Source organism: Phalacrocorax aristotelis, chromosome Z (assembly GCF_949628215.1).
Source record: "Phalacrocorax aristotelis chromosome Z, bGulAri2.1, whole genome shotgun sequence".
NCBI lineage: Eukaryota > Metazoa > Chordata > Aves > Suliformes > Phalacrocoracidae > Phalacrocorax > Phalacrocorax aristotelis.
Window position 1 is genome coordinate 61,225,328 of NC_134311.1, and position 12,107 is coordinate 61,237,434.

A 12,107-nucleotide genomic window follows, 5' to 3' on the forward strand; every position below is an offset into this window, starting at 1 on the left:
GAAGTATCTCCCCATCCTCATGATAATGACGAAGAGGAGGGATCTCAAACAGTGCAGTTGTGGTGTGCATCTCAGCATCTTCTTTTGGATCTGCTCCACTTTGTATAAATAAGTAAAGAGTAGAACCACAGAGATACTGATCATTTGCAGTGCTAGGATGGGACAAGCTTCCTTTTTATTATTTATCCATACCAGAAGAACTTGAGCAGAAAAAAAATCAACAGATCCACCTCAAAAATACTCAACAATGCTGCATGCAGGACACTTACACAGGATGTGGGAAACTAGTAAAAATTTTGAACCCTCTCTGTTCCAGGACAGTTGCATAATAATCAGGCCATTTTAGGGTAAGATTTTCTTTTATTGCATTTCAGAAAAAAAAAGCCCCAACTTTGAACCAATTGGTGTTACCCATCTGTAGAACAGAATACATATATGTTTTGGGGTTTTTTAAATCTCAAAAGTTTTCTGGGATGGAAAAAAGTTTCCCATCAGTTCTGATTTGTATCTATATCCATGGGAGGAGAAAAGAACATGTTGGGCAATCTTTCCCAAAAAAAGAAGCCCCAGAATAAGGTTGATTAATCATTGCTGAAACGTATCTCACCTGAACATTTTTGTCCTTACCCTATTTTTGATCTCTTTTATTTCGTCTACCTAAAAATTAGGGGCAGATCATCAGTTAATATGAAGAAGTGTGACACCACATAAATCAATGCCAAGCGTTTGGTATGGATCTTCTAAAAGAAAATATGAAGCAAAAAAATCCTTCTGTGGGTTTCAGGGAAATGAACTGTTAATGAATATTGTGAAAGAGCTGAAATTTGCTGTAAGGGAAAGACTGACACAGTGTTTGTTGAATTTTCAACTTGACGCATGGAGGAGCAGGTTGAGCTGTCTTGTGGTTTTGCTGGATGACGTTTGTCCGTTGCCTACCTGTCATCCAAAACAAACTGTCTCCCAGCCTGGCCTTTTCACAGCCACAGAAACAGTGACTGATACTTACAGTGTCAGCTCGAGGGTTAGTAGCCTCAGGGATAATTTCCTGAAGCAATATGACACAGAAGTGTAGCAGAAATAATGATTGACTCATTGTCCAGTGTAAAGAAATTGTATGACTAACGCAGTTCATTCAGTTTAAACTGTAGGTTTCTTATCTGTGACATACGTGTACTAATAGTGAGGTGTATCTGACTTCCAAAGGAGTGTTTGTGTTCCTCCACAAAAGCCAAAAATCAAACCAAACCAGTGGAAACAGTATTATCTTAAAACCAGCATAAAAAGGAAGTAGTATTGTGCTTAAAAAAATAGAGAAGACCCACAATTTTTATGTATTTGCACCCTCTGTTATTTAATGAGATCTAATCCTGAATGGGGCTCTTGGGCACTACTATAATAACATTTTTAATATATTAATAAGTAACGACACTAAAACAAAAGAGATAATAAAAATATTTATGGTAACAGTAAAGATTCTGTTAGAATTATCTTACTAAAACCAAACTAAGTTTATCCACCTCCTTAGAGTTATAATTTGTAGGCAGAAAGATCATCCACTTCTTAGCAGTGTCAGAGATAAGCTCGGAATTTTACAGGAGGTGCAGCAGATGATCTGCAGATTTTATAGTGTAAAGCTCTGATTCAGCACATACTCTCTGGGAATAATCCATCAAGAGTATACATTCAGACAGGAATTTCACATTTTTCTGTTATCTTTCATAGGGCACAAGAGTCCAGTGATACGGAGTGTGCTGCTAGCCCAAAGGCTGATTCACTTGACCTGAGAAGCAAGCATTTAAAACTGAATCAATATTGAAGCTAAAAGCATTGGTTTTTGGTTTCTTGTGTTCTTAGTTTAGGGAAGAGTGCAAAAGTGTAGCCCATTTGTGCCATGTAAATATACCCCAGCTAATCAGGTGTGAAGGGAAGAACAGTTTCATAAAAGGGAAGGAGGAAAATTCATTCACGCTATTGCCCTTTCATCTGCTTTCAGGAATGAAGATGAATGAGGTTGCATGTTCTTGTATTTCTCTTTTTGCTTTGTTGGAAAGAGACCAGGCTTCCTGCTACCCAGCTGGGGCAAGGCTGAGAGGTTTCCTCTCTCCTGCAGTCTCCAGGGCCTTGAGATAAAGACTCTCTGCAGCTGCTCTCTCTTCCCATCAGTTCATTTAGTTGATCTTATCAATATAATGCAAATCTGGTTCAAATGGAATTACTACCTGAAACAGTTGGGACATTTTCAGAATGCTTTCCTTAGGAAACAGCTGTGTATTACTAACAGTCACCTATGAACTTTTGAAATCATTGACCACTCTTAGCCAAGCCTGATAGTGAGGTAGTGATTTATGAAATTTATTAAATATAAACTATGTAAAAATGGGCAACTTTATAGACGAGCCTATTAACACTGTCTCTTAAGAAAAAAAAACGTGCAGTTTGAGTACATTTCTTGTTAGACACCAGAGGATCTAGATGGAGAAGAGCCAATATGAATGCCTCAACTCTTGGAAAGCTTTCATTCAGCTTTCCCATTTTATCAGACACCAGGAATTCTATTGAGGTTTCTTTGGCAAAGAACAGCTGAAGCTTTTTCCTAAACTTTGGCATTTATAACTTTTTAATATAGTGTGAGCTCAGGCTACACCATTGGATGTTGTGAAGTTAGAAGTTAAATCAACCAGGAGACACAAATGCTTAGGGAAACAGACGTTGTTAGTCCTGGTACTTAACAGATATCTTTATTTTTATTTTATTCTGCAGTGTTTTCTGAATACATATTTGTAAAGTTTTTGAGGAACTCTCAAAAACAAATAGGAATCCTGAAATTCTTCCAAAGATGGGGCTCCCAATTTTCGTATTTTGGCTTGATCTAAACAAGTTCCAGTTGGTAATAAAGGTTTTGTGACAGAACAAAATTTCTGGGTCTTGGACATCTCAGACAAAAATAGCAGTAATCTGCTTAAAAGTGAAGTTGATGGTTTCTAATGGGCTTGTATCATTTTTTGACAGAAACTTGAGCTATTGCTTTGTGTTCTGATCATATGTTCTAAGAAAGTAGGAAAACAAAATCATTTGATCTTTTTAACAGTAAAGTTTTACACATATCAATTTAATGATTTGTATTCCTTCTTTTCATTTTAATGCCCAGAATAATATATATGAGTTGAGCTCTTCAGCAAAATCCCGATGGGGAAAATGTAGTATCCTTTGATCACTTCTACTAGGGTCAGAGACTATTACAGAACAGCAAACATAACAGCTATTTGGCTATCTGAACCACCCACTTTTTGCCAAAATGCCACTTTTTATTTTTTCGATTGCTAATTTAATCACCAACTCACAGAATGGTTGAGACTGGAAGGGATCTCTGGAGGTCATCTGGTCCAATCCCCCTATTCAAGCAGGGCCACCTACAGCCAGTTGCCCAGGACCGTGTCCAGAGGGCTTTTGAAGATCTCCAAGCATGGAGACTCCACAACCTCTCAGGACAACCTGTGCCAGTGCTTGGTCACCCTTGCAGTAAAGAAAGTGTTTCCTGGTGTTCAGAGGGAACCTCCTGTGTTTCAGTTTGTGCCCATTGTCTCTAATTTTGTTCTACTTTAAAAAATCTCTCACTTCTCTCATTATGTAGAATCAACAGCAATATACTCCTCAGCAACAAACCACTTTACAGCTTCAGGGGAAACTGATCTTGAGGATAAATCCTCTCACCTAGAAAAAATATTTTTTGTATGATACAAGAAGTATGAAAAGAAACCAGCTTGAGCAATGAATCCGTTATTGAACTGCTTGCCCACAAGCCTCAGAGTGCAGAATCAACACAAAACAGTTGGGAAAAAAAGAGATTTAAAAAAGAAACAGACCTCTTCTCAAAATGCAGTTTGTTCATGGAAAGAAAGCAATAAAAATGCATGCAAAAGACATTTTGCTACTTGAAAATCAAGAGCTTTCCTCTTTTTCTTCATTTTGAGCAAGGTTGATTACTTGATTCAAGGGCTTACTTCTTTTCACCAATGAGTGAGTGACAGTGGTCCTTCTGTCAGATTCCTAGAGACAGTGGGGTAAGGAATGCATTAGTGCTTTGCCAAAGAGGTCAGAGGGGAAAGGAACACTTGGTAGGGAGGAGTGGTAACAGAAGAACGTTCATTCGGCTTTGCTGGGTATTTTATAAGAGCAAAGAGTGGATTTAAACATTCACATTTTGATGTGCTCTGTCATTAAAGCAGTAAATTATTTAAGTATGCTGTATGTACTGGATGTTTTCCTGTTTGACTTCAATGAAAGATACTTTCCTGCTAGTCTGCTGTACTACTCTGACATCACAAGACTTTCTTAGGATGAATTTGCAAATACTTAATACAGAAATTCTTCTAGACTTTAGAACAAATTATATCAGTATGAGTAACTTCGTTCCAAAACTTTTTCCAAGAAGTAGACCAAATGTTTAACAGAAAAAAACAGGAAGCTGGCACAAGTAACATCCCCATCCCCACACAGTGAAATTGAACTGAGAGCCTAATGATACAATTTTTCTGTAAGAGTCAGAAGTGCCGTATTTACTTTGAACTAACTATAATAGGCCTATTCCAGGAGCCCAATAACAACTTTGTAGATATCTGCAGCCTTCCTGTTACCTGGTTTTGTAAGAATATAAACACATGTTCTTCCTACCCTTGCCCTTGAAATACTGTTTTAGGGCAGGAGAGATTGTTATATAGCATATGTGGATTTCCCTGAGATCATGAAAGAAAGAAAAAATATTGGGGGAAAACCCCCTAGATTCTAGGAAAAATTCCTAGATCCTCATTTAATGTGTGTTTTATCCATGTATTTCTTTATATGGTCCTTTTTTATTATATAAATGGATTATCATTTTGCTCCTATTGTTTCCTGGAGGTTACCACATTGTCTGTTCAAGGAGATAAGGCAGTTTCCGTAGGCTAAGGCTAGCACTTCTAGCATTGTATAAAGCAGTGCGTTGGGGGAGTCCCGACGTTGAGATCATCACATCATGAAAGAAGACTAGTCCTGGTCATTTGGACGCAGTCCGTCTACGCATAAGGCTACTAACCAGTACAAAAGATTTTTCTTCACTAGAGTGGAAACTTGGAGAGATTCCTGGCAGGGAAGAAAGTGAGTGTTCAGAGTGGGACCATCAAAACAGTTTCTCAGAAATCTGCTGCAGCTGAGTTGTCTTCCCAAATGTGCACTCCAAAATGTGATCAAGAGTATTTTGTTTTACTTGTGATTGTGGAGGGACGTCTGCAAATTTCTAGATGTTAAACAAAAATATCTTTCATAATAACATTTTATCCACAGTAAGACATATGAACACTCCACAAAGATAGCCTCTTAAGTCACAAAATTTACAGTTTTCTCAGTAAAACCTAAAAACAAGATGAATTTATTTTTTCAGTTACAAAATGGGTGACTAAGTAAACGGACGCTATTTCTATTCTGAATCAGTGTTAATATGGTGATGTTTAATAGAAGCTGCCAACATTGACTAAAATGTCAGTGACTTCAATATATAGGCCATCAGTTAAGGCTGTAAGTACAAACATCCTCATTTACAGAAAAATTCTTAGTTTGAACCACAGAGGATTTTTCTGAAAAGCTGTAATAGTAAGAGAAACTGAAACTCTTGGCCCAGCAATTCTGTTGCTCCAAACTTCAAGCATACACCAGGTAGAAGAGCAAAAAGACAGAAAATCCAGGGAAGATGCCCAGGGCCTGAGCCTTACCCTAGATCTTCAACTCATCTTCATTTAGAGTAGCCTGGAGGTTTCCACAGCTTCTTCCAGCTGCCTGCGCCCCCAAAAGAAAATACACATGCTGAGCCTATCTGGATCACACCACTGCTTGGTGGTGAACTTGTCTCTTACCTCCAAGACACTTCCATTTTAAGGCAACACAGTGGTCAAAGCCCTTGGCTTTGTGCTTGCTGAGTCAACTCTTCAGCCTCTTTGCATCACTTAGACAGTCTCAACCGATCAGACAACAATGAAGAATCAGCACTTAGCTTTTCCTTCTGCTGTACTGAAGCTCCTTAAAGTACTGCGAAGGTTAGTACAAACACAGTTAAGCGCTAGTAGGAAAAAGTAGTATTGCGTTTTGTTGCCTGGGAATAGTAGGATACCATATATGAAAATCATGATGAACCATTAAGTGGGTACTAATTACTGCCTAATTACTGCCATATAGTAATTTTCCCCTCTGAAACTTTTGAACAGAAGTTGTTCCCAAAGAAGTGTGTGAATACAAGTACAGGTATCTCTGATGTTGCATTATGAGCTGTGCTAAGAATCAAGCCTTTTATAAAAACAGCTAGCAGAACATTCTTTTTTTAAAAAAAAACAGGTGTGCAGTGCCAAATTATTATGGTGGAACTTTTTCTTTCTGCTAGACTTTAATTTGTTTTTGTTATGTACTGTACCGAAAGCTACATGTGGTGGAATTGTTTGTAGTGATCTGTGAACTGTAAAGAGAATGTTTGCTGTTGCTTCCTTTTTTCTAAAAGGATATATGAATAACATGCAAATTGTTAAAGCAACTGGTGCTAAACTGTATTTCTCTCTCTCATTAAAGCCTAATGAGAATTAAAGAGCAGCTTTGAAATTTCAAAAACCTTGCATTTACAGAAGTTAATCTGTTATAGGACTTCATCATCATGGGGAGTGGGGGGAAGTTTGACCATGTGCCTATACCAAAAAAACTGATTAGTATCTCAGTCCCGGCTGGGAATAATTACAGGGTGCTACCTTAGAGGTAATGCAGAGGTCAGACACAGTGTTGTGAGACTGTCAAAGCTGCAAGGCTGATAATTATTTTTTTTATTCTTAGCTTAGTGGTGACAGGGTGTTATACTTGAAAAGCTGTTAACCTCGACAACATTTTCCACCACATTGTGTAACAACAAAAGTGTGGGCCAAATTTAGAGCTTCAGTACTGTTTAGAAAAAAGCTTTCCTATGGTTGTTCTGCCCTTCAGAACTGCGGGAACAAAGCGGGCGTGCTTGTTTGATGGGTACTTTGTCACCAGTTAGAAACTCTTTTATTTCCATTTAAGCTATTGGGGCTGGCCTGACAGCTCTGAGAACTGGCAGCAGGTGCTGAGTCCAGTAAGTCTTTAGCCTAGCATTGGCCATCAGTAGTTACTTGGTCTGAGTGGTCAGTCGGGTCCCTGCAGCAGCCACAGACTCTTGCAGTGTGGGAGTTGGAAGCGAGAGATCGTGAGACACATCCTAAGGATGGTGGGACTTCCTTGTGAGTGATGGATTCTGGTTTCTAATATGCTTTGAGATATACTGGGAAGGTGGGTAGTAGATAAAAGATTCCTGAATGTAAGGTGCTGTTGGTAATATATATTATTGCTACATGGGTAACAAGAAAAATCGGTTTTAAAATAAATAAACTGAGCATCTTATTACTTTTACCTAAATATGGTATCCCTCAAGTTTATTTTGTTGTTTTCATACTTCTTGGAAAAACCTTACCCTCTTACTCTTAAGTATTAGAAAGGATGATGATTACTTGTGGGGAAAAAAGCTTTCACAATATCTAATTTTTAAGAACTGCTGGAGGAAAGGCTGCAGGCTAACAACAAAATAACATCATACAGATTTGGTTTACCTCACTTCATCATGCATTTTATCCTCAGTGATATCATTCTATAAGGTTATCAGATAACTATGCATACATTAACTGCATCTCCACTTCATCAAAAGCATTTAACACAGTACACTTACAAACATATTAGAAAGTTATTTCTATTTTCAATATTGGTCTTGATGAAATCTACACTGTGAGGTCAGTAAACCAGTCATGTTCAAAACTAGTGAGCTGTGATGTCTGCTGTGTTGCCGAATGTCACAGATTCTCATTTGATGGATAAACAGGCTGGAAAATCCTTACTTTGTTTGCCAGGGGAATTCTTTTAGATCAGCTAGCATTTATAGTAAGGATGACACATGTGAAAGACAGTGTTTACAATTCAATGGCGATGTTTTTTGTTGAGTACAGGTTAGTGTTGTGTTTGCAGAAGTGGCAGGTTAATCATGATATAGGCAGGCAATGCAAAATTTTTTTTTAAATGGTTCTGCCAGTTAATCTCAATCCAGGCTACTACTTCAAGCATTGCCTTTTCCAGAGGTGAATGGCCATTATTCAAAATTGTGCACTGTTTCTGTGGTAGCCACAAGTATGCAAAGTTTAACAGCTGTGAAGGAAGCCGAAGTTTTTGAGCATGTGCTCTGAAATGTAGAAAGATTTGAATCTAGCATCCTTGATGTTGAACAGTAATGCACTGAGCTATTTGGCAGTAGCCCATGCCGGGGTGTTTTATTTACAAAGGAGTTTTAGGTAATTTGTTTGCCTGATTTTTGGCTTGTCTGGCATTTTGAAAATAAGGTTAATTTGATGTGAAACAAGGTAAGAGAGATGTTTTAGAAGGCAATAACAAGCCCACTGCACTAACATTTCTCTACCTTGGAGTTCAGTTACACACCTTGCAAGATGGTGTGCTTGGGCTAAAATTCACTCAGCTCCGAGTTCAGTGTGGAAAAGCATTATCCTCTTCTGATCTACATCAGGAAAAAAAAAAAAAAAAAAAACCACAAAAACCCGGAAGGCTTTGTAGGTGGGGCTCGCACCCTAGACATGGGATTATTTTTCTGAAATTATTTGCATACCCACAGATCCCCTGCTGTTGGAGTTAGTTAAGAAGGGAATGCCTGCCTCTGTTAGTGAAACTTCTGGAAGTGTTAAAGACAGCTGGTGCCGATGTGACATGTAGCAGTTTTGGTTAAACCATGACTTTCCGCGCAAATGCTACTGCAGTTATTTGAACACTCCTTTAAAAGCCGGCGCTCCGGCAGGCCGTCATTATCTCGGGCACTTACACGTGTTTTACATCTTCCCCGCACTTTACAAACGTTAACCACTTAATTCTCATGGTACCCGCTGTGGGTAGGGAGGGGACCGGGGGGACGGCCGCCGGCGGCGGGGCCGACTCCGCGCCGGAGTTTGCGGGGCTCCCCCCGCCGCTTGTGCGGGGGTGTGCGGTGGCACCGCTCGGTGAGAGGCGGCGGGTCCCCGCCACCCGCCCTGCCCCTGCCGCCGCCGGCAGAGCTGCGAAAACAGGAAGCGCGGTGGCCGCAGCGGCGGCCGCGCTGATTCACCCCCGCCCGCGCCGCCCCGCCGCCGCACGCCCGGCCTCCCGCCGCCGCGGGGCCGCTCCGGCCCGCCGAGCTCGGCCCTGCCAGCGGGGCGGGGGGCGGCGGCCGCCGGGCGGGAAGGCGGGGCCGGGGCGGGCGGCGAGCCCGGCCGGCGGGAAGTTTCTGCCGCCGGTCGCCGAGCCGCCGCGTCCGAAAAGGAGCGCGGCCCGGCGGAGGTGAAGCGCCGCGCTGCCCTGCCCGCTGCCCGGGCTGGCAATATGAGGGAGCAGCGCTCATGTGTGGGCACTGGGCAGCGGAGGATGGGCCCGCTGGAGCTCGCCGTTAGCCCTGTGAAACGCCTGCGAACTGAGTACGCCTTTCCCTGTCTCTTCGCAGAGGAGGCCTACCAGAAACTGGCCAGCGAGACCCTGGAGGAGCTGGACTGGTGCCTGGACCAGCTGGAGACCCTGCAGACCCGGCACTCCGTCAGCGAAATGGCCTCGAACAAGGTAGGAGCCCGCCGCCCCGCCTCGCTCCTCTCCTCCCCGCGGGTGGGCGGCGGGGGTCGGCCGCCGCACCCCGCGGTGGGTCGCACTGCCCCGTGCCGGCGTGGGGGTGGGGGGCCGCTGCGGGGAGAGCCCCAGGCTGAGAGACCTGCGTCGGGACGTGCAGCCTCCTTTGGGCGCCCGGCTGCAGGGAAAGAGGCTTTTGTTGTGGTGGAAACGCAAGTTTTTTTAAATTTCAGGAGAAGTTGTAAAAGTGATGCAGGTCTTGGAAGGCTGCGCTGTTTCCCTGTGTGTCTCAATCTTAAAACACAAAGAGATGGGTTTTAGCTGCTGGCGATAATCCCTTCAGATGCTCTTGCTTCTTGCAGCATCCCATTCTGAACTAGGGACTTTCCGTAGAAAATGAGGTAGAAAGTAGCATGGAAAGGCAACAAAGGTAGCTCTTGCGCCTAGAGGAGCTCAAGGCTGCATTCGATTTGTAAATAGTAACGCATTTAATAGCTCTCATAACATGGTTTGTGACGGAAGTTCTCGCTCGGAACCGGGGTGCCATCGCAGTAGTCACGGGAGACACCTCGCTCCAGAGGCGTGTTCCTGAGAGGGGAGTGCGCCCGCCCTTCCCTCCCTGGAAGCTGAGGATGCGCGTTAGCTGGGGACCGTGTGATGGTATATGGTTTGTGCTTGTGTTTGTTTTGCAGTTTGAAATAGGGTTTCCATGTGCTCCATCCATAAGTACACTTTCTTTCGTGATTTGGGTTAGCAGGCAACATGTAGTTACATTTCCAGAGTTGATTTTTAAAGCCGAGTTAATAAGCCTGCAGTCTTGCTTCAGAATTTGTGTTCGTCATCAACTGATATTCTGAGTATTTGGGGAGCTCCATGTTTTAATTAAATAAATAGGCTTGTTTTGCCTTTCATGTCTGCCAAAGCAGCTGATGATCTTTATTTTCGCACCTTTTAAGCATTTTAGTTGCGGCTAGGATTTTTTTTTTTTTTTTAGGCAGAAAATAAGTGGTTTTGACTCAGCTTGTGCTTTTTAAAAATTCTGCTGCCTTGCTTTGACTGCCAAATACCTACTGTTTCTTATTGACTCGTTTCAAGTCCTTGTTCAACTTGGGCTGCGTGTAAGATGTGAGGTGTTTGCACTTTGGTGCAGTTTAGTCCCATAGTATCCCTTGTGCTTTTCTTGTTGTTGGAGACTTTTAGCAGGAACTGAATCTCCGTTTGAAGAGTTATCTGCCTGGCATTGCCCTATTCTCAGAACTATGTTTTCATCTTTTATTGCAAGTTGAAAGGTCTCATTATTCAGGGTGTATTGCACACCTACTGGCAAGTTACAAGCGAAGAGTTTCAGGGTCTGTTTTAGCACTGTTTGAATCCATTGATGTTGTTTTCAGAGGGAATAAGATCAGACCAAGACATAGGGCGTGATCTTTCCTTGGTAACATGTTGGAACACCTATCGGTTCCCCAGTTTGTGACATCTGTATAGCCACTGTTTCACAAGACCCTGGCCATTCTTCAAGTATTTATTTATTACGTCCCTAAAACGGAAAGGTATGCAGTATATTTTATGAACAAAGAGGACAAGCTGCTTTTAAAATAAGATAAAACTAATTGTAAATCAATGCATCTTTAAGTTTTGCCAAGAATATTCAGATTTTTACCTAAAAAGCATTTGTTTTTAAAATAAGACATGACCACTGCTTTACATCTTTGAGTAAACACAAAGGTGCTACATCTGATACTATGTTTGTATTTTGTTTGAACTAGTTAAAGAATTGTTTGGCATAGATTACAGGATAAACATTCTTCACACATGTTTATTCAAATGAAAAGCAAAATGTGATTGAGAAAAAAGTTTTAATCTTCTTGTTTCCAGTGTAAGATCATGTAGACAAGGGATCAAAGCAGGGCACACAGTAAACCTAGTTGTTATAGTTAATCTGAAGGCCCCTAAGAATGATGCCAAGCTTTACATCAAAACTGGAGTGTTTATATTGCAGTAATGTATTGCCTCAGTCTGCTTGAGCCAACAAATATGGATGTACATGTCTAAAGCACTTTATTGCTACTTACTGTTTCATGCTGCAGTATTTAGGAAGAGCCTGGTATTACTATACTGGGAAGGAATAGCTGCTGTTTGGTGTCGCGGGTCATACTCAATTCTTAAGGTAAACTTTTTCTCCTTTCCTGGGGAGATCTGCCCCCTTTATATAGAAATCTGTAGCATCTTTCAAGTGTTTGTTTTGGTTTGGTTTTTTAAAGAAATTAACCGTTACACAAACTATCTTGAATATAAACCAGCAAGCTCATATAAAAATGTGAGAAAATTTAATGCAGGAGGATTTTAATTTTGGGTGTGTAGCAGGTTGTTCTAAAGGATCACTTTATTCTTGATTATTAAAACGGAACCGGCATTTATACAGCACCTCCTATTATAATATA

At 41.4% G+C, this 12,107-nt stretch overlaps 1 protein-coding gene across 4 annotated transcripts in view; it reads left to right on the forward strand.

Moving 5' to 3' along the window:
* The window catches only part of PDE4D (phosphodiesterase 4D), a 613,857-nt gene that overhangs the window by 553,686 nt on the left and 48,064 nt on the right, over positions 1 to 12,107 (forward strand). For all 4 annotated transcript variants that reach the window (XM_075078147.1, XM_075078148.1, XM_075078149.1 and 1 more), the window contains one exon: positions 9,551 to 9,663. In XM_075078147.1, the coding sequence (XP_074934248.1) occupies positions 9,551 to 9,663 (113 nt within the window). The remainder of the gene's footprint in view (positions 1 to 9,550; positions 9,664 to 12,107) is intronic.